Below are 22,597 nucleotides of genomic sequence, written 5' to 3'. Positions count from 1 at the left end.
TGTATAAATTGACTATTAGGTTGTTTGCAGTAAAGGATTTCTTGTGGAACGGTTTGTGGTCATTGTTTTTACACAGCTGGTCGCTTATCGGGCGCAGTGATAAAGGTTGCAGTCACTGAACTTTTGTAGGATTGAAATATGTTATTGGTTGATATATGCAGTTTTTTAGAAATGGCCATGAAGTTTTGGGCTACATTTTGAGATCGTTTGGCCATCTTTTGTTGGGGCCATCTGGCAACCCAGCAAGTGATGGCGGAGCGCGAAACCTGCTTGATGCCCGCATGTATGAGTGCAGTTGCCGGCTCTCTGGTCTCGGCGCGCCCTTAATTCTTTATGAACACGCGCCGTACTGCTTGTTAGTGTGTCGTTAATGATGCGTGCTTTCCTCCCCCTGCGAAGTTTTCGACAAACGTCACAGTGACCGGCTACCACGCGAGCTGCTTCATTGTGCGTGCTTTGTGTTTACTGCTGTACCATGCTCCAGTGTGTACGAGAGTCTGCCCTGCTTCTGTTAGCGTTGCGAAGATGCCGGACAGTTTGCGGCCATCGTGCGTGCGCTACAAGGCCAGTGTATTGCACACGTTCAGGTACTGTCACGAAAGGCCAGTCTTCGGCAAATACCGACGTGCCACTATGTTGAACCGCCACGGTTTAAGGTTTACACGGATACTGCTGCATTGGCCGCACAATTAAAGTTTGTGAAAGTTCACGCACCGGGAACTATCGATTTACAGTGGTGCTTTCTTTCAATTGAAGACTAGTAATCTCATCCGATGCCATCTCGCGTAATTTTTGCGAATGAGAATATGCTTTGCTGTGGGCGCTTTTGGTGTCGCCGTATTTTCTTTTTATTGGTGTGCTAGCTCACTTGTGCGCAAAGCGCCAAGTCAAAATATGTGCAGTTTTCTCCCATTTTCGTTCCAGCGCGCACACAGCACTTTGCATCACGGGCCACCAGTGGCGATGTGGCCGTAACCAGAAGCAGAGTGGCATGCAATCGCAACGGTACGATAGCAGTCTGTTCGTTTGTTTACTTATGTTAGGTTCATCGTGCGCTGGTTTACGGCACTGTGGGGACAAAGAGAGTCAAGTGTGACAGTGTTCGTAAGATACCAGAAAGAGAGTTGGAGAGGGGCTCATTGGTTGGTACCATGCGAAATGTCGAATATGGCATTACTTATTTAGCAGCCAAGCACAGCTTTTTCATGACGCAGCAAAATCATTGGTAGTCAGCGGCGAGCTTGCCTAAGGTGCTATTGCAAGCAGGCTGCTGCACGATTAACGTTAGTTTCATGCAAAAGAACTCGGTATTGTGGCTAAGAGCGTAACTCAAAAACGTTCTGACCGAAACTTTCAAATAACGAATCGAACTGTGTCCTATTCGATTCGGTCTTTGAATCGAATAGTCAATATTTGTAAATGAATATTTTTAGAATACTTTTCGAATATTTCAAAATTTTGATTGCACTCAATTAGACATCAAATTGGAGCTAAAGTACGGTAAATTTTCACCCCTGCTGGCACAATATCGACCTGAGGCATGAGAACATGTCATCAGAGTGGGCTGTGTTGCTTAGCAGTCTTAGTTTACAGGCTACACAGCAATCATTCACACTCTTTGAAGAGTCCTGTGCATGCAAAGAAACCTCATAATGCTCAATTTGTGCTTTTAATAAACAATGCCTCTTAACATAGCGTAATAACAGAAATTTGCTAACTTAATCAATACTTGGATGTGAACATCATTTTAAATTAGTTGTAAAAATGGCTTTGTATTATTCAAAACGTATTTGATTTGATTTGCTTCTGGCACTATACGATTTGCTCTCAAATATCCCCATTCACACCTTCTCTTGCAAGCTGACAGAAAGCATTCAGTGTGGTGCCCACTGTTGACAAAAATTTGTGCGAAGCACCATTTTTCCACAAGTTTGTGTCCATTAGCAGATAATGTTGTAATAGGAGCAGTTGCTTATAGATTGTTTAACTAAAAATGTGCAGTTTTTTAACTTGAAATACTTTATGCATGATTCATGCACAAGCGTGACTAGCACCACTTAACAGCTTTTTGTTGCGCTCTTGTGCGTTTGTGCAAAGTGTTTCTCGTCGTGTTTTGCATGCAAGAAAATTTCGCATTTTTAGGTTCAGAGTGTGCAGTTGGCAGACACATAAATTTGCTTGCCCCTCTGTATCCCTTTGTTTCCAGAAGTTGCTCAAGAAAACAGCAATGTTCTGCAATATTGCTTGTTTCTGGTTGCATTTCTAAGTTAGGTGAAGACTAAACGAATTATGACACACTATTTTGCATCCAGACTTTGACTCTGCAGGAATTTAACTTTTGATAAATACAAGGGTTGGAGGGAAAGTTTTGGCTCTAAATATGGAGGAGTCGTCATAGAATTGTAAATTTTTTTTGTCAACAAGGTAGTTCTAACAGTCCATGAAATGCATCACATCAGCTGTAAATGCTTGTGAAAGTGAGCAGCTCCAGCAATGATAACCATGCCACTAATCATGCTTTAATTTACTACCTGTTGACACATTTAACAGCCATTTGATATACAGCGGCGGCTTAGAGGTAGAGCATCCGCCTCGCGTGCAAGAGGACCGTGGTTCGACTCCCGGTGCCGCGCAATTTTCCACCGGATATAAAAAAAAAAAATCCGTGTGTTGATAAAATTACATAAACAGGCCTGGAGTGTGGCCTGATCCCGGTGACCAGAAACGGTAACGGACTCCCTCACCAGAGTAGGATTGGCCACCCTGGTGCAGTATTGGCCACAACCTCCTATATGAATACAACAATCAAACCCCAGCCCTCAGTCTCCAGCAGCTGTGAAGCAACTGACCACGGCGGTGGTCAGACCTGTGACGCAGCAGAGGGTGCTAAGATTCCCTGGATCCGGACAGGCCGCCATTGGAATATGAACCTGGCAACGTTTAACGCTAGAACGTTATCTAGTGAGGCGAATCTAGCAGTGCTATTAGAGGAACTAGCGGGCATTAAATTGGATATAATAGGGCTCAGTGATGTTAGGAGGACAAATGAAGCATATACAGTGCTAAAAAGCGGGCATGTCCTGTGCTACCGGGCCTTAGGGGAGAGACGAGAACTAAGAGTCGGATTCCTGATTAATAAGGATATAGCTGGTAACATACAGGAATTCTATAGCATTAACGAGAGGGTGGCAGGTCTTGTTGTGAAACTTAATAAAAGGTACAAATTGAAAGTCGTACAGGTCTATGCCCCTACATCCAGTCATGATGACCAGGAAGTCGAAAGCTTCTATGAAGACGTGGAATTGGCGATGGGTAAAGTCAAAACAAAATACGCTATACTGATGGGCGACTTCAATGCCAGGGTAGGCAAGAAGCAGGCTGGAGACAAGTCAGTGGGGTAATATGGTATAGGTTCTAGGAATAGCAGGGGAGAGCTTTTAGTAGAGTTTGCAGAACAGAATAATATGCGGATAATGAATACCTTCTTCCACAAGCGTGATAGCCGAAAGTGGACGTGGAGGAGCCCGAATGGCGAGACTAGAAATAGACCTTATACTCTGCGCTAACCCTGGCATCATACAAGATGTGGACGTGCTCGGCAAGGTGCGCTGCAGGGACCATAGGATGGTAAGAGCTCGAATTAGCCTAGACTTGAGGAGGGAACGGAAGAAACTGGTACATAAGAAGCTGATAAATGAGTTAGCGGTAAGAGGGAAAATAGAGGAATTCCAGATCAAGCTACAGAACAGGTATTCGGCTTTAACTCGGGAAGAGGACTTTAGTGTTGAACCAATGAATGACAGTCTTATGGGCATCATTAAGGAGTGTGCAACTCCGTTACACAGGATACCAGTAAGCTATCGCAGGAGACAAAAGATCTGATCAAGAAACGCCAATGTATGAAAGCCTCTAACCCTACAGCTAGAATAGAACTGGCAGAACTTTCCAAGTTAATCAACAAGCATAAGACAACTGACATAAGGAAGTATAATATGGATAGAATTGAACATGCTCCAGGAACGAAGGAAGCCTAAAAGCAGTGAAGAAGAAACTAGGAATAGGCAAGAATCAGATGTATGCAGTAAGAGACAAAGCCTGCAAATCATTGCCAATATGGATGAGATAGTTCAAGTGGCTGAGGAGTTCTATAGAGATTTATACTGTACCAGTGGCACAAGAGAGAATAGTCTAGAGGAATTTGAAATCCCACAAATAACGCTGGAAGAAGTAAGGAAAGCCTGGGGAGCTATCCAAAGGGGGAAGGCAGCTGGGGAGGATCAGGCAACAGCAGATTTGTTGAAGGATGGTGGGCAGATTGTTCTAGAAAAACTGGCCACCCTGTATACGCAATGCCGCGTGACCTCGAGCGTACCGGAATCTTGGAAGAATGCTAACGTAATCCTAATCCATAAGAAAGGGGATTCCAAAAACTTGAAAAATTATAGACCCATTGGCTTACTGTCCATTGCCTACAAAGTATTTACTAAGGTAATCGCAAATAGAATCAGGAATACCTTAGACTTCTGTCAACCAAAGGACCAGGCAGGATTCCGTAAAGGCTACTCAACAATAGACCATATTCACACTATCAATCAGGTGATAGAGAAATGTGCGGAATATAACCAACCCTTATATATAGCTTTCATTGATTACGAGAAAGCGTTTGATTCTGTCGAAACCTCAGCAGTCATGGAGGCATTACGGAATGGGGGTGTAGACGAACCGTGTGTAAAAATACTGAAAGCTATCTATAGCGGCTCCACAGCCACCATAGTCCTCCATAAAGAAAGCAACAAAATCCGATTAAAGAAAGGCATCGGGCAGGGAGATACAATCTCTCCAATGCTATTCACAGCGTGTTTACAGGAGGTATTCAGAGACCTGGATTGGGAAGAATTGGGGATAAGAGTTAATGGAGAATACCTTAGTAACTTGCAATTCGCTGATGATATTGCCTTGCTTAGTAACTCAAGGGACCAATTGCAATGCATGCTCACTGACCTGGAGAGGCAAAGCAGAAGGGTGGGTCTAAGAATTATTCTGCGGAAAACTAAAGTAATGTTTAACAGTCTCGGAAGAGAACAGCAGTTTACGATAGGTAGCGAGGCACTGGAAGTGGTAAGGGAATACATCTACTTAGGGCAGGTAGTGACCGTGGATCCGGAGCATGAGACTGAAATAATCAGAAGAATAAGAATGGGCTGGGGTGCGTTTGGCAGGCATTATCAGATCATGAACAGCAGGTTGCCATTATCCCTCAAGAGAAAAGTATATAACAGCTGTGTCTTACCAGTACTCACGTACGGGGCAGAAACCTGGAGGCTTACGAAAAGGGTTCTACTTAAATTGAGGACGACGCAGCGAGCTATGGAAAGAATGATGGGTGTAACGTTAAGGGATAAGAAAAGAGCAGATTGGGTGAGGAAACAAATGCGTGTTAATGACATCTTAGTTGAAATCAAGAAAAAGAAATGGGCATGGGCAGGACATGTAATGAAGAGGGAAGATAACCGATGGTCATTAATGGTTACGGACTGGATTCCAAGGGAAGGGAAGCGTAGCAGGGGACGGCAGAAAGTTAGGTGGGTGGATGAGATTAAGAAGTTTGCAGGGACAACATAGCCATAATTAGTATGTGACCGGGGTAGTTGGAGAAGTATGGGAGAGGCCTTTGCCCTGTAGTGGGCGTTACCAGGCTGATGATGATGATATACATGAAGACTGCAGGACTTCGCTGGGCATTATGAAACCGTGAAGCAGTGATTCTTTTAAGGGCACGATTTTGACCCAGAAACTACACAACAGTCAAAACTGTGAAAACAGGTCAGCCCTACACCTCCATAAATGTTTCGAGTGCAAGAATCTGCAAGAAAGGTTGTGGCTTCTATTTGCAGTGATGCTCAGGAAATTCTGACAGTTGACTACATCCAGAAAGGCCAGACACTGCATGCAAAATACTACGTGAGCCTCTTGGAAAAGTTGAAAGCCAGCATCGTGGAGGAGCATCCTAAAAAAAGCATGCGCTTGGCATCATTTTCCTCTAGGTGATGTGGCCTGTCGACAGTGGGCCGGGCCATGCTAGCAATCAGTGCCTGCGACTTCTAACTGTTCTTGTTTCATTTGCCTGATCTCACACTGTGAGACAATCATCTGTTTCCAACAATTGTGAAAAGCTTGAAAGAAAGGCATTTTTCAGTGGATAATTGGCTAAAGTCCACGGTGAGTAGCGCGATGACGAGGAATAAACTGGCCCTGAAATACCTTTTCTTCAAACCTGAGCAACGGGTTGGAAGGAGTCAAATGCCTTTCGAGGGTCATATCCATGAAAAAATTTCCAACAGCAAATGAACAAAGGTATAAGAAGTGCACTAATTACTTCTCTGTCGATACATTGGTTCCTCTCAGCTGGCACAGCACCATTACGAATGCCCTGCCTATTGCTCCTTTCATTTATTCCTTCGATCGTGTGTTAATTGTAAACTTTGAAGGTAGGTGTCTGACAAAAATGCCTGAGCACCACAAAGGAGCAATAACAGGCTTGGCAGGAAGAGTTAGCCACTTACCTCCACTTCTTAGATCTGCAAGGGTGCATGCAGAATTTTTGCTCATGAAGTCATGCTTATGAACATTTCCCCAGTAGCAGGTCTCTGTGGGCTGTTGTGCTTCATGTAACGTTATTACTGATGTTGCCTAAGGTGAGAAAAATGGGAGGGTTTTGGAAAGCAGCAGGATAGAGCAAGCGATCTACTACATTATATTTTAGGTCCCCTGCTTCACGCAGCACGCATAATGTTTGCCTCGCAGATTACAGCAGCATTGGCTGTTGATTGGAAACATTTTCTTGCATGTTGAAAAGTGTGTAAGAGGCACTTTTATTTTTAATACTTTTTTTAGATATTGGAAAAATGGAAACATAAGTATGAAGTGCTGTGTTATAGTGTCGAAAGACTGGGAAGATTAGCCAGTCTTAAACAAGTGCATTTCATGTAGGCACATAGCTTTTCTTATAATTCTAAGCGCCATGCTGTTTGAAATGCCATGATATATTCAAAAACTACCAACTGCGGGGAGGTGAGATCATTGTGCACCAAACACATGAATCTGTGGAAGACACCTGTTAAAAAGCTGAAGCACAATGCTCAGTCGGTTTAGATCGGGAAAGTGTCCTTTAAAAACTGAATTTTTCATTTATTCAGCCAAAGAATGATAATTGCTACTGGAAAAATTAAATACCAACTTCAGTATTTGTATGTATCGCAACGTCAGGGACTTCAAGACATTATTTCCTATTTGAGCCCGTTTGGTGTGGAAAAGGTTCTCGCATCCTACTAGGCTGACCATTTCATTATTTTAGAATGCAATGTAGGATTTCTTTGTCAATAAACAGCTAACCATGGCGAACTGGTGGAGGAATTTCTGGATGCCATCCGTATTTCACTTTTGCATGTATTCTGGCTAAGCAGACCTACTGTCACGATCATGCAGAAGCATAATTTAATACAGCTCAGCTTAAAGGGGCCCTAAGGAGAAATACTTGGTTAATTTGTACTAGCAAATAACACATCTATCAGCATAATAGCCACTTTTGAGGAGGTCCTGGTAAGCCAGAAAGGATGCCCAAAGCAAAAGGTGGGTGGTGACACCACCCTGAATTTCTCTCGCTCTCTTTCTGTGACGTCATTGATTTTGATAGTGGCTACACGTGCTTGGTTAATTGTTTATTGCCAATGAAAGTGTACCTTGCATTCTAAAATAATAATATGCTCAGCCTAACAGGTTGCGAGAACCTTTTCGGTGCCAAAATGTCTAAAATAAAAAATGCCTTGAAATCTGTGATACCACACAATGTTAGGGTGATTCTATTTTGGCACAAAATTCAGAGCTGGAATGTTTGGCCTGTAGTTGTTATACTTGTAACCATTTTTCAGCCAAGTGTATCAGTCCTATAGCATCTGTTTCATTTTTAGCATTCCTTTAATGAAATTATAAATCTGTATAATTGCACAGTGATTATTATTGCTATCATTGTGGCAGATCATTTAAAATCTTGTGTTTCCACATTGTCTGTAAAGCCTTGTGCAAGAATAAAAAAAAGTTGCTCAATTTTTATTTGCTCATTTTTTCATACACATGACGAACTGTGAACGCTCAGCTCTTGCTCAATGATCTGGACACTGTCTTTGTCTTTACACTCAGCAAGCAGTATAACAGAAGTCCAGACGGCTGCTTCTGCTTCCCTGAGGAACACATTCTCGTGGCGGACTCACACGTGTGGTGAGCTGCGACCAGAGCACGTCGGCCAGGAGGTGACGCTGTGTGGTTGGCTGGCCTTCAAGCGCATGGACCGGTTCTTGCTCCTCAGGGATGCCTATGGTATCACCCAGGTTTTACTGCCAGACGAAGGGGTAAGAGGCAGCTTGGTAACTCACTCATGGCGTGCAGGAATGCGCAGCATACCTGTTCTACTTACGTGTAACTTGGCATACAACAATGTGCAATCAGATACACTTGTACACATCGTTGAACCACCCAATAAGTCGACAGCAGTGCTTTGTGTGCCTTGCCTGGTAGGCGCATGGGGCAGCTGTTGACCATGCACCCAATGGCAGTCAGGCCTAATCAAAGCTCATACTTGTTCAGGAGCCCTCGTCTGCTTCACTCACCAATGGTAGCAGCAAGTTATACTCACTGCAGGCTACTCTTCTCATTGCAAGACTTCACACAACTAATATTAACCGTATCAATGGCTATGGGTGCCTGCATTCCTATGCACTGTTCTGAGAATGCTGTCGCCGGTAGGCGTTGATGTATCTGGTGCTGGTCACTGAAAAAGCCCAGAAAGCAGTAGTGCATCCCTGAAAGTGAATAACAGACAGCTCCATTCATGCACTGTCATGCCCATGTCTTGGTGCATGTTTTGCATAGTTCAAGCATGCGGACTTCACAGTAGCAAATTTATATTTTGCACCACGTTTCTTCTGTGGCTTTCTAAATGTCCACAGATTTTATCAAACTTTGTTCTGCTGGGCAGTGTGGTCATGTAAGCCAAATGGCTCATCTGAAAGTTATGGTATTTTTCGACGGAATAATTTGAAAAATTGGCATCTGTGCAGTCATGACCTGTGCCCTTGAAAGGATGATTTCTACTCGCCAACCTGTTGCTTTCTGTTCACGACTCCAGCATGGGAACAGCAGTACTGGTGCCAACATTGTGCAAAGTCAGCATGGCACTTGCTGCCTTGAGCAGTGGGGTGACACTTATCTGTTGTAAGAGTTTCAGCAGCAACATTACCTTCGTAGTGCAGTGCTTTTGCTATATCTTTCCATTAAAGGGACACAAAGGCAAATATCATCAATATTATTGAGAACAGAGCTTTAGTAAGTGAGAAGTGTAGGTAAATGTAGGACATAATTTGAGACTCTACCAGGACATTCTAGTATACAAGGTGAATGATGTAATACCTCATCATAATTGTGTCACTAGTACTCAACCCCTGGTAATAAAAAGATAATTGCGTTATCATATGGAAGAAAGTGCAATTTCTCCACTTCTATTAGATTCATAGAAAAAAGGATTCATTTACATTACCCTCGACAACGATGTGGATGGTCAAAAGGTTTAGTTTTCGCTCGACCACACCACCACACATGCTCACCTTTGGTGATTTTGGTATGGTGTGATGCTGCACTTGTTCTGTTGGCTCGCGAAGCTCATACTGAGGAGGCAATCACATGCAGGCGATATTCAAGCGATGTGACACATGGACTATGTCACATTGCAATGTGGGGCAACCACACGGGTGTGTCTGTGTGTGTGAAAACTTTTATTGTAATGAGGTCCGGAGGTTCGACGGCGGGCCAAGAGAAGTTTATTTTACCATTTACAGTAGAAGCTCGTTGATATAATCCCATTACGTACGATTACCCGCCACCTAGCATTTGTGATCAAGAACAAAAAATAAAAATGACCCAATGCTTTTTTACCAGTTCATACGTTCTCGGAAAACACAATCTTTTGGAACCTACATTCAGTACTTAGACAAACTATGATTGTATGATATATTTTCCGGGTTCTAGATGCCATGTAAACAAAAAAACGTGCAAGGCACACATGATTGCAAATAGTAGCTGCCGGCTGTAGCAGCTTCCCCATAATACTTCTCATCTGCCCATCTTGTGTGGAAGCACCGGCGCACACTCAGTTTCCTATTCCGTTACCTGCAGATCTCCTCCCGGATCGTTGCACACCGCATTCACAGATAGCACCGCTAACTCTGTTGCAATAAACATCTTCACCTATCTGTTTTACAGTGTGTGGGGCATAGCACCATTAGAAGCGTACTGCATGCTTTTGATAGTCAATAACCCAAATGTGCCACTGTTTCTTGTGCAGGCGGTGAGAAATGAGTGTCATGTTTCGCTCTGGTGGCATCGTAGGCATTGTATTCCAGTGTCGCCCCACCAGCTCGATTTCGTTACGGTTTCTTGTCGTCGTCTTTATCGTTATGCAATTGGAAAACGACAGTGTGCGTCTCGGGACACTCAAGCCCTATTAGCTCCAAGCACGTCCAGCGTGTCCTCTTGTGCTGCAGGGATTTGTGCTTTATGGGCACGTCAAAACTTCCTGCCGAAATTCTCTGCTTGAAGAAGCTCCTGACCCAGGCTGAATTCAATTTTTGTTCAATTCAATTTTTATTTTTCCAGAAATAGGTCCTGGAAAGGGTCAAGAGCTAAAAGCTGTCTCGACAGCTTGACTAGGCCCATGACTCCCTCTACAAGGCAGTATTGATGTACAGCAACAGGTAGTGTCCATGACATCAAGAAATGCGAAGAACAATGAATTATACAGTAGCATAAGAGCAATTAATTAATAAATCTACAGCATATGATTTCAAAATGTGTGTAATAACTTCTTTATCTATAGTTGTGAACATATCACAATACAAACAAAAGAAGTTTAAAACACCAGAATATAAAGAAAAATAGAATACATACATGTTCATGTGAAACAGTACTTGCAAAACAAAAGGCAAACATACATAGCCATTCATTCTTTGGATACAAAATACATTCTCAGTCCTTTTACGCCGTAACTGATCACACATTTATGCTCATTTAGAATAAATGGCAGATTATGCTGTAATGACTGAACTTTATAATTATTTCGAAATTTCGGTTGAAGCCAAACATCATCGTTACGTGTAGATAGTGTCATATGTCTTTTTCTTAGAGATGCTAGATTCATCAGAAAATCTTGGAAAGCTGCCGTGGAAAAGTAAAAGGAGCGGAGCAAGCGATACGGATACATATATTCCACCCTAATTATATTGTAGCTTATAAAAGCACTTCACGTGGGAGACTGGTAATCAAGGTTTGCAATATGTCGCATGATCCTTTTTTGAAGTACACCTATCTTTGCAACGTTTCTTTTAGTCGTTGTAGCCCATACTAGACCACAGTAGTTAATATATGAAGCAAACATTGCATGATAAAGTTGGATTTTAGCCTGTGTTGGAAGATGTCGGCAACGAGATAAGATTCCCGTCACTGCGGCTAGTTTTCTACAAACATCTTCTATGTGTTTATCCCAACTTAAGTTTGAAGAAAACGTAACCCCGAGAATTTTGTGTTCATTCACTACTTGAACTTCTTGGTCTTGGCATCTGACAGCATGGCATGTTTTGACTATCTTATTTTTAGCTCTAAATATTATTACTTTCGTCTTCTTTGGATTTATTCTGATGCAATTCAAATTGGACCAGAGGTGTAATTTGTCACGTTTTTGATTACATTTGATAATTAGGTCGTCTGCATTAGGACCCAAAATTAATATGCTGCTGTCGTCCGCATATATGATAAATTTTATGGTTGAATCAATGCTCACAATATCGAGGGGCGCAAATGTAAGTTTGCTGAAGCCGCAAAAACTACAGAGTGCATCCTGTGCCGCTCAAGCCCCACCAGCTCGGTGCGCGTCGGTGTCTCGTGCTGCAGCGATTTGTGCAATGGTTTGCATTATGCAGATGTCAACTACAGTTGAGTCTGACAAATTTATCAGAGACTTTAGATCGCACTTCGTCCTGCTCAGTACATTTTTCCTCGAGTTTTTATCCAAAACGTATGAACGAGGTTCTACTGTATTACTTGCTGTCATGGCGGAGAGCAAGAGCGAATTCAGATTGAAGCAGGCGATTGATTGCTGCCACATTGTTACACAATCACATGGACTTTCGGGTGAGAAGCAAAATTTCCGCAAGCAGCAAGATCTATCTGATGTCTCTGATGCCTTTGGGTGCTGTTGTCTCTGCCTTGGCTCAGTTTGTGGCCGCACTTTCGTATTTTACCCAAACAACCGTTGTGTAAAATGGACTGATGGCAGTAAAGGGCGATGATGACAAATGTAGCATCGCACCGCCTTGCTTAATTTCGTCAGTTCCATTTGGGTCGAATGAACAGTAGTCTACTACTGGATGGGGTGGCATCTCATGTATACGTATTTGCATGCTCCCATGGGACGTGTCAATTATGGCAAGTCTTTCTGATAAGCATATTATTACCGCCGCAAGAAAGACGAAGTGTCTGGCCTCTTGGCGTGAGTGACTGTCTGCCTGGTGGTCTGGCTCCACTGTAAATACAGTGTAAATAGTCTCTTTTGTCTGTGTCTTTCTACACGTAACAATATCGTAGGAACATAGATAGTATGTACCGTACATTGCACTGTTAAATGGCAACGTTCAAATACCCTGTCTACAAATAATGCACAAATACAGTGTTTGGCTATTGGCTACAGCTGAAATGTGGCTTGAGGGCCTGCAACTATATATATATATGTATATATATATATGTATATATATATATATATATATATATATCTATGTATGTATATTGTCGCGAAGCACTTTGAGCAGTAAGCGTTCGCGACTAGAACGTTGGAGCAGCGAGAGGTAGTGTAGCCGACCGAGCACCGAAACAAGGTTGTTCTCTCTCGTCGTCGTCTCTCTCTTAGCCACAGCCCCACTGCTCCCTATTTTACAGTACAGTTATCTCCCCCGCGGAAAAGGAAGCCGTCCCGGCTAAAGCCCCTTGATAATTTGAAAGTAGCGACACTCTCCTCCTCACGGCGCTTTCCTCCTTGATTCTCCTCGCCTGCTGGCTGCGCACGGCACGCTATTCCTCCTGGGCTCCCGCGGACGGACCGCAGGATTCTATGGAGGTCTGTTATTTTGGGCCAGTTGCGCGCCCCAGTGGGGCTGAAAATTTTGAGAAATGCTAATAACAGCATCGATAATGCTGGAGGCAACGTTTATGAGGAGGTTGGTTTTTTCTTAAAGCCGTATGAGCTGGGTATAATGGTTTAAAGGGAGTTTTGAGGCGAGTTCTATACTCCAGACAATTTTTCTGCCACACGATCAGACGCTTTACTTCGTGCGTCTGATCTAGTATTCATTGTGACACATCCCTTTGTGTGTGGCTTATTAAACGAAAGCCTTAGACCTCTGTTTCAAGGTCCCGTTGTGAGCTACATAAAACATCGCGTGACCAAAGGAAGGCGGGAAGCGAACCAAAGCATATGCAGCCGCGTATAAGAGGTGACTAATGATTAGCAAAGTAATGATTGATTAGTGATTGGATTAAGATGAATTCGGGTGTATTAAGTAGGATTAAGGTGGATTAAAGTCGATAAAGGTGCATTAGGGTGATGAAGGTGGATTAAGGTCATAAGGGAGGTTGGATAAAGGTGGATGAAGGTGCGTTGAGGTGCATTAAGGACGATTATAGTGGATTAGGGCGGATTAAAGTGCACGAAGAAGAATAAGGGTGGATTAAGTGCATTAAAGAGGATTATGGTGGGCTAGGGAGAATTAAAGTGAATGAAGGAGGATTAGGGGGGATTAATAAGGATTAGGGTGGACTAAGGTAGATGAATGTGGATTCGGGTGGATTAAGGTGAATTAAGAACGATTATAGTTGATTAGGGTGGATTAAAGTGAATGAGGAAGCATTACGGTTGATTAAGGAGGATTAAAGTGCCTTAAGGAGGGTTAGAGTAGATTAAGGTCGATGAAGGTGGATTAGGGTGCTTTAAGAAGGGCTTTTGTGGATTATGGTGGATTAAACTGAATGAAGGAGTATTAAGGTCGGTGAATGTGGATTAATGTTCATTAGGAGGATTATGGTAGACTAATCGGTCTTAATACTCAATGAACCCTAATTCCCCTTAGTCTCCCCTAATCCACCTTAATGCTCATTCATCCACCTTAATCCAGCTTAATTCTCCCACTCCACCTTAATACAATCTAATCAACCCACATCGCCCCCAGTGCACCTTATCCTACCCTATACGGTCTTAATCCTCTTTATCAACCCGAATCTATAATAATCCGCCTTAATCCACCTTTCCCCACCTTAGTCCTTATTCATGCACCTTAATACAACTTAATCCTGCCTAATAGTCCCAATCTACCTTAATACACCCTAATCCACCTTAATCCAACCTAATCGGCCTTAATTCTCCTTTACCAACCCTAATTCACATTAATCGACCTTAATCTCTTTTTATCCACCCTAATCCCGCCTAATCGTTGTTCATGCACCCTAATCGGTCTTAATACTTTGTCCACCTTAATCCTCCTAATCCTTGTTCATGCACCCTAATCGGTCTTAATACCCTTTCATCAACCCTTCACCTTAATCCACCATATTCCGCCTTAATTTCCCTCCACCTACCTTAATCTTTATTCATGCATATTATCCTCCTTAATGCACTATAATCCACCTTAATCTTCCTTAATACACTCTAATCAACCTTAATCATCCCTAATCCACCTTAGGTCAATCACTAATGATTCATTAATTAACTTGGGTAATCATTCTCTTATACAGGGGTGGACATGCTTTGGGTCACCTCCGGCCTCCTTGGGTCACGTGATACTTCCAGTTTACAACGCGACCTTGAAACAGAGATCTAAAGGCTTTTGCCTTAAAACTTGAAAAAAGAAACTCAATGTTGACTGGCTTACGCTTATCACCCGCAATACCACGGGTATACTTGCCACTGATTTTTTCAGGGCGCAAAGCAGAATCTATAATGCTGCACTTCCGATTGAATAACAACAGTTAGCGACGTGCGAGGTGATGGAGCCGCCCCAGAATATTAAGCATACTGAGGACAACCGCAACAAAAACGCTGGTTAGCAGGCCGGAAGAATGAAAAAAAAAATGCAGCATTATGGGATGCTTTGCTACGAGCTATAAGAAAGATGCCTCAGCTCGCAAACAACGTTGTTCTTTGTCGGAACAAAGTTCTCTCGGCCAATGTCATGCAGCCACTGCTTCCTGCGCAAGCCGTCACGCTTTCCTTGTGGTATCACAAAAACGGCACAACCATCTTCAGGCTTCTTGCTGCTGTTATATGCGCAACAGGCCGGCATAGCGCTAGCACATAGAGCAGGAAACACAGCGTACAACGTTCGCTGCGCCGAGCTAAAGGGCCGAGCCAGCCGTGCTGAGGAGGAAAATGGCGCGAACGAAAAAGAAAAACACAAGCAAAACTCAAGATCCGCGCGTTTCCAAGGGCAACGGCAGGGAGACCAATCGTCGTGCACAAAAACGGGGGCAAAACGGGGGAACGCGCAAGGGGCGAGGAGGAGGCGAGGAGGTCGCGCGGCGGCGGCAGAGTTCAAAGAGTGTCGCTACTTTCAAATCATCAAGGGACTTTAGTCCCGGCGACCTACGGGTAGGACAGCACAGGCGGATCATAGTAGGGCTTGAGACGCTGGGCATGCACAATTTCGCGTCCACGACGGCGATGATCCAAAGGTAGCTCGAGGGGTTCCACAATATAGTTGACTGGAGACGTTTGGTTGATCACGCGGTATGGGCCTTGGTACTTCGACGCGAGTTTCGGTGACAGTCCGGTGGTAGAGGCTGGAACCCAAAGCTACACTAGCGAGCCAGGAGCATAGGATACAGGAGCATTCGAACTTTCTCGATGGTGCTTCTGGCGTTGCTGGTCTTCTGGCGTAAATATATGGGAAAGCTTGCGACACTCTTCTGCGTGTGCAGCCAGCAGCTTCGGATAGGGTAGTTGTTTCCGTGGAGTCAGGGCGGTACGGAAGGATAGTATCCATTGTCGAAAAAGGTTCGCGTCCGTACAGGAGAAAGAAGGGCGAAAATCCCGTGGTAGTCTGCGTGGCGGTGTTGTAAGCGTAGGTCAGAAAAGGTAGAACATGGTCCCATTTGGTTTGGTCGGATGCAACGTACATGGCCAGCATATCACCAAGAGTGCTATTAAAGCGCTCGGTCATGCCATTAGTCTGCGGATGATACGCAGTAGTGGTGCGATGAATGATGCGGCATTCTTTGAGGAGAGCCTCGATGACGTCGGAGAGGAAGACGCGGCCTCTGTCACTGAGTAATTCCCTGTGAGCTCCGTGGCGAAGGATAATGTGGCGCAGGAGAAACCAGGCGACGTCACGTGCAGAAGCGCTGGACAAAGGGGAAGTTTCCGCATATCGCGTAAGTTGGTCGATGGCCACGATTACCCAGCGATTGCCGTCTGATGTGGTTGGCAGAGGTCCATAAATGTCGATGCCTACTCGATCGAAAGCACGTGCTGGGCAAGGCAAAGGCTGCAATGGGGCGGTTGAATGACGAGGGGGATCTTTACGGCGTTGGCAAACCAGACAGGAGCGGACATAATGATGGATGAATCGATACATCCCCCGCCAGTAGTAACGAAGGCGTAGACGCGCGTATGTCTTCAGTACCCCTGCATGCGCGCACTGGGGATCGTCGTGGAATGCTGCGCAAATATCCGAACGCAGGTGTCGCGGGATGACAAGCAACCATTTGCGGCCGTCCGGGAGGTAGTTGCGACGGTACAAGAGCCCGTCGTGAATGGAGAAGTGATGTGCTTGGCGACGTAATGCACGATTGTTAGTGGGTGTCGATGGGCTGGACAAAAAACGCAGCATGGACACAATCCATGGGTCTTTCTTCTGCTCCAGAAGAATGTCCGTGGCAGCAAGGGAAGACTCGGACAATGAGGCGTTCGGGAAGCTAGCCTCGTCTGTTACTGGTGAACGAGACAAGGCATCCGCATCCGAATGTTTTCGGCCAGAACGATACAGCACGCGAATGTCGTACTCCTGCAGTCGAAGGGCGCATCGAGCAAGACGACCGGACGGTTCTTTTAAGGACGACAGCCAGCACAGCGAATGGTGATCAGTTATGACGTCAAACGGGCGGCCATAAAGATACGGACGGAATTTGGTTATGGCCCAAATTATAGCCAGGCATTCCTTTTCTGTGACAGAATGGTTCGATTCAGGTTTAGTGAGTGCACGACTGGCGAAGGCAACGACGTACTCATCGAAGCCAGCCTTTCTCTGAGCGAGAACGGCCCCAAGGCCAACGCCACTGGCATCCGTGTGTATTTCAGTTGGAGCACTTGGGTCGAAATGGCACAGGATTGGTGGTGACGTCAAGAGATGACGCAGCTTTGTGAAGGCGGCATCGCAATCCGGTGACCAGGTTGAAAGGTTGTGGCCACCATGAAGAAGGTGCGTTAAAGGTGCTATTATAGTGGCAAAATTGCGGATGAAACGGCGAAAGTATGACGCTAATCCAATGAAGCTGCGCAGTTCTTTCAAAGTCGTTGGTCGGGGAAACTGGGCAACAGCTTGTAGTTTCGCCGGATCAGGGAGTACACCTTCTTTTGACACGACATGGCCGAGGATGACCAGCTGCCGGGCAGCGAAGTGACACTTCTTCAAGTTAAGCTGGAGGCCAGCATCGGCGATGCACTTTAGGACGCGTTCAAGTCGAAGTAAGTGGGAGGGAAAGTCCGGTGAAAAGATAACGATGTCGTCCAGATAACACAGACATATCTGCCATTTGAGGCCGCGCAAGATGTTGTCCATCATTCTTTCAAATGTGGCAGGCGCATTACACAGGCCAAATGGCATCACGGTGAATTCAAATAAACCGTCAGGTGTGATGAAGGCCGTTTTCGGACGGTCTGACTCAGCCACTGGCACTTGCCAGTACTACCCGGATTGTAAGTCTAAGGATGAGTAGAATTCAGCGCCTTGGAGGCAGTCTAGCGCGTCGTCAATACGGGGTAGCGGATAAACGTCCTTGCGTGTGATCTTATTAAGTCGCCGGTAGTCCACGCAAAAGTGAATTGTGCCATCTTTCTTTTTTACCAGCACTACAGGAGAAGCCCAGGGACTGTGCGAATGTTGTATGACACCGCGTTGGAGCATGTCTGCAACTTGCTCAGCGATCACGCTACGCTCCGTGGCGGATACACGATACGGCCTGTGGCGTAAAGGCGCATGGTTGCCAGTGTCGATGTGATGGACAACAGTGGAAGTACGGCCTAAGCGAGATTGTTGTAGGTCGAATGACGTGCGAAAGCGGTCTAGAAGATGGACGATCTGGGCGTGCTGCGCTCGAGTGAGGTTGGGATCAATACACTGGTAAAATGTTGGGTCACACGGCGGCGTGGGAGGAGAAACTTGAAGGGCCAGAGCGTCAACCGGAGGAGAAGCCGGGTCGTCAGGCACATCGTAAAGGAAGGTTGGTTTGATTTTGTCGGCATAACCAAGACACTCATTGTGGAGCAGGCTAGCAGGGCAAGGAAACAGGTGCGATACATAAAGTGCGCTCGAACCTTGTCGAATGGCAAGAATGGCAAAAGGAAGCAAGAAAGGATGGCGGCGAGCAACAAGCTTGGACGGCGTGAAAAGAACTGTGGAGTCGGACAACCCAACGCAGGAGACGGGTACAAGTGCGGCAGAGTATGGAGGAATCTCGGTGTCGGCGCTGACGAATACACGACCGGAAGTGTCATCAGTATCTTCAAAAACGTTGGTGCCGAATGGCGACAGCTCGAGTTCAGCACGGGCACAATCATTAACGGCATGATGAGAGGACAGAAAGTCCCATCCTAAAATCATGGCATGGGAGCAGCGAGGCAGAACAACAAACTCAATATGGTATAAAGCGCCGCTTATAACAACACGCACGGTACACTTCCCTAAGGGTTCAATCGGCGCAGCGCTTGCTGTACGTAATGAAATGGCTGAATAAGTCGTCGCGACTTTTTTAAGGGTAAGACGAAGCGGCAATGTCTTCTGCATAAACTTCAAGGACGTTCGCAGGAAAGAAATGAGGTCTTGAGGAGTTTGCTGAGATCGCAGTTCTTGCCTCCGGAACTGCGGTCCTTAGTTTTCCTCTCGGATAGCTTCAGGACGACGGATAAGCGGCGACAGAGAACGCCGACGGGGAGACGGAGACCGACGGGTATTGAAGGGTCGGGAAAGAGGAGACGAGGCTTCGAAGGGCTGAGCGGCAGTAGCAGAACGGGACGGAGAGTCGAAACCGTTACTTTGTGCCCTCGGAGAATCCGAAGGATACCATCCACGCCGGCGGCAAAGCCGTGCTACATGCCCAGGTAGGCCGCACGAATAACAGATAGGCCAATTATCATGGGTACGCCATGGATTGAGAACAGCGGGCGGAGACTGTTGGAAATATTGGCGAGGTGGGCGCACGGGCTGCTGTGGCGGCCAGTAACTGCTTGGGGGGGCAGGAGAATATGCTGGAGCTGTTTGCGGAGGTGAAGGAAAGGCGCTGGTAAGTCTGGATTGATTACCTGCAGAAGGAGGCCTTGGATTAGCGACAACGGCAGCGTACGTAAGTGGCACAGGCTAGGAGGCGATTGATGAGCAAGTGGTACTGCGTTAGCGACTTGTTCTTGTATCATGTGACGGAGATCTGGAGACAAGCACGGCTCTGAGGCTGGAGCGACTGGCAGAAGAGAGAGTTGGCGCGCCACTTTTTCTCGTACAAATTGCTTGATTCTCTCGAAAATTTCTGAAGTGACACCATCACTCAGAGCTGAAAGCGCGACGTCCTGAGCGAGAGCTCGGCGCGTAGAAAGCCGTTGTTTGCGCAGCTCCTCATAGCTCTTGCAAAGCGTTATGATGTCGTTGACCGTCTGAGGATTCCTTGCCAAGAGCATTTGGAAGGCGTCATCTTCTATGCCTTTCAAGATGTTCTTGACCTTGGCATCTTCGGTCATATCTGGGTCTATACGCCGGCAGATGTCAACTACATCTTCAAAGTAGCTCGTAAAAGTTTCGCCCTTTTGTTGGGCACGACAGCGAAGCTGTTGTTCAGCCCGAAGTTTGCGCACAGCAGGGCGACCGAATACTTCTTGAAGTGCCGTTCGGAATGCTGTCCAGGTGGAAAAGTCAGCCTCATGGTTACGGAACCAAAGATGGGCGACCCCGGAAAGGTAGAATGGGACGTAGCCAAGCTTGTCAGCTTCAGACCATTTGTTGTGGGTACTTACTCGGTTGTATGATGACAGCCAGTCCTCTACGTCATGATCGTCAGTGCCATTGAATATGGGAGGATCCCGTTGGCGTGGCGCACCAGGACAGACGACTGGAGGCGGTGCCATGGGTGGCGCGGTAGGACTAGTCTGCTCAGGCGTGGGAGATGTGACAGGGATCGTCCGGCTTCGGAGTTCTAGGTTTGCAATAAGTCCAGCACCTTCCACCAAATGTCGCGAAGCACTTTGAGCAGCAAGCGTTCGCGACTAGAACGTTGGAGCAGCGAGAGGTAGTGTAGCCGACCGAGCACCGAAACAAGGTTCTTCTCTCTCGTCGTCGTTGTCTCTCTCTTAGCCACAGCCCCACTGCTCCCTATTTTACAGTACAATATATATATATATATATAGATATATGTATACACATACTAGTGCCGAGAGTCGAGCCTAGTGCATCTAATCAGCCATTACTTTCTCTCAATAAAACAGAAGTATTGCTGAAAAGGTCCTCTTCTTGGGTGTATAGGAGGGTTCTGTTAAACCATATTTTTTGGTGCAAAACGAGACAAACACAAGAAGGACATGCACAGAATAATGTCTGGCAAAGCAAGATGGCTTGAGATATAGTATTGGCTTTATTGCCAGCTGGGTTTAAAACTGACTGCACTGAATAGTGCAATCCACTGTTAAAGGGAACACACGAGTGTAGAGCATGTGTGAATTTTTCCTCTGTGGCAAGTGTGCAATCAATGGGTGAGCTGTATAGCTGATGACTTGTAGTTGGTGGCACTGGTACCTTTCTGCGCAGGGAGTCGACATAGCTTCAGCCGACACTTGCAGCTAGAGCTCCAGCAGAGCGTGCTATGATGTTCCCTTTAACACTGGACCGCACGGTGCATGGGGCAAGCCTACTAAGTGGGGCACAAGACTTGCTTCCTACTAATCTGTCTTCTGTAAAGCTCACAGATGATTGTGAAAAATGCATATTGATCTAAACCGGTGTCACACATGGGCATTGGTGAATTCGAGGGCGGGGAGCAGTGAGCTTTTGTGGTGAAGTACATATTTATAGGTTCAAGTTGTTTATTTGCATCATTACAATGCGGGCATGATTGAACAAAAATGGAAAAGCAATTCACTTGAGAGCACCCAAGCTCCCCATATACATGGCATACAACAAGGATTGTATTAAGATTACAACAGGTGGAGCTATATTGATAGACATTCCTGCTTATTCAGCATGTTCTTCATCTTTGATAAAACATTTTTCAAGTGCTATCATGCCCTAATCGTACGCGAGAAAGGAAGTAAGCAACGCTGATTTTGCTTCTTTTTTAAACTGTCATGTATGATTGTGGCGTAGCTGGGACACTAAAACACCATGGCTTAAAAATTAAGCCTCTGTGATCACAATGCAAGAAGATGATGACAGTCCACAGTCAGAATGCACTGACGTAATTGTTGCATCGATTTTGAGGAGTTGTGTGGCAGATGCAAGTGCATCTACTATTAGTAAACTACCTTTAGTTACAATTGTAAAAATTTTCAGCAGCATGCTTGACGAGCATTGTGACTCATCATCAATTGGGTATAGGCCTGCACCATTGTAAATAGATTGAGTATGGGTTTTTATCTAAAGCCACTTCATGCCTAAGCTACAGTAGGCTCTCTAACCTGGACAGATGGAAATTTGGCCCTTCTGTGCAGTAGCTCTCTGAGTAATGTTATGTGCCATACTTGGGTGCTTTAATTTGCAAACATAGCTTCACTGTAAGATGTTGAGCATAATCTTAAATTCTTTTGTAGCTGGTGTTTCTGTGTTCATTGCTTACCAAAACTGCAATACGGGCATTGACACCAACAGTGTGATGGAAAGGGGAAGTTTCGCCATACGACGCTGCCATTTCTAAGCAGATACTGACCTGTTCGCATTTTATTTGCACTACATGACTGCTTGTGAATCACATGCAAGCTGCGAGTGGACGTGACTGGTGTTGCCTGAATAGAACTTTGTTCTGTCTAAGTCTACCTGAAAGCCTCAGTAGTTTCTATTTTCTTTTCTTTTGCTTGATGCTCGAAATGAGACTCAGCCTGCGCTTTGACTTTCTTGGTGCAACACAGTCTTATGGCCCAGCATCGAAATGGAATCGTGATATAGTGCTTAGCCAAGAGACCTACTTGTTTGAGTCGCATTAGAAAGGTCAAGAGTGAGAAGAACATGAATATTCAAAGGGTTCAATTTTTCCTTATTTA

The 22,597-nt window shown here is 45.3% G+C and overlaps 1 protein-coding gene across 3 annotated transcripts in view; it reads left to right on the top strand.

Moving 5' to 3' along the window:
* Nucleotides 1-223: 223 nt before the first annotated feature.
* Nucleotides 224-22,597, top strand: part of AspRS-m (aspartyl-tRNA synthetase, mitochondrial) — a 160,882-nt gene continuing 138,508 nt past the window's right edge. The window contains exons 1-3 of one of the 3 annotated variants that reach the window (XM_055064940.2): nt 224-587; nt 925-1,005; nt 8,197-8,405. In XM_055064940.2, the coding sequence (XP_054920915.2) occupies nt 476-587; nt 925-1,005; nt 8,197-8,405 (402 nt within the window). In that variant the 5' untranslated portion in view covers nt 224-475. The remainder of the gene's footprint in view (nt 588-924; nt 1,006-8,196; nt 8,406-22,597) is intronic. The other 2 variants (XM_050168388.3, XM_055064941.2) reach the window with 2 other exon arrangements.

This window comes from Dermacentor andersoni, chromosome 1, assembly GCF_023375885.2.
Source record: "Dermacentor andersoni chromosome 1, qqDerAnde1_hic_scaffold, whole genome shotgun sequence".
NCBI classification, from domain to species: domain Eukaryota; kingdom Metazoa; phylum Arthropoda; class Arachnida; order Ixodida; family Ixodidae; genus Dermacentor; species Dermacentor andersoni.
Note: the sequence above shows the minus strand (reverse complement) of the source record. Positions and strands in the feature narration are given on the sequence as shown.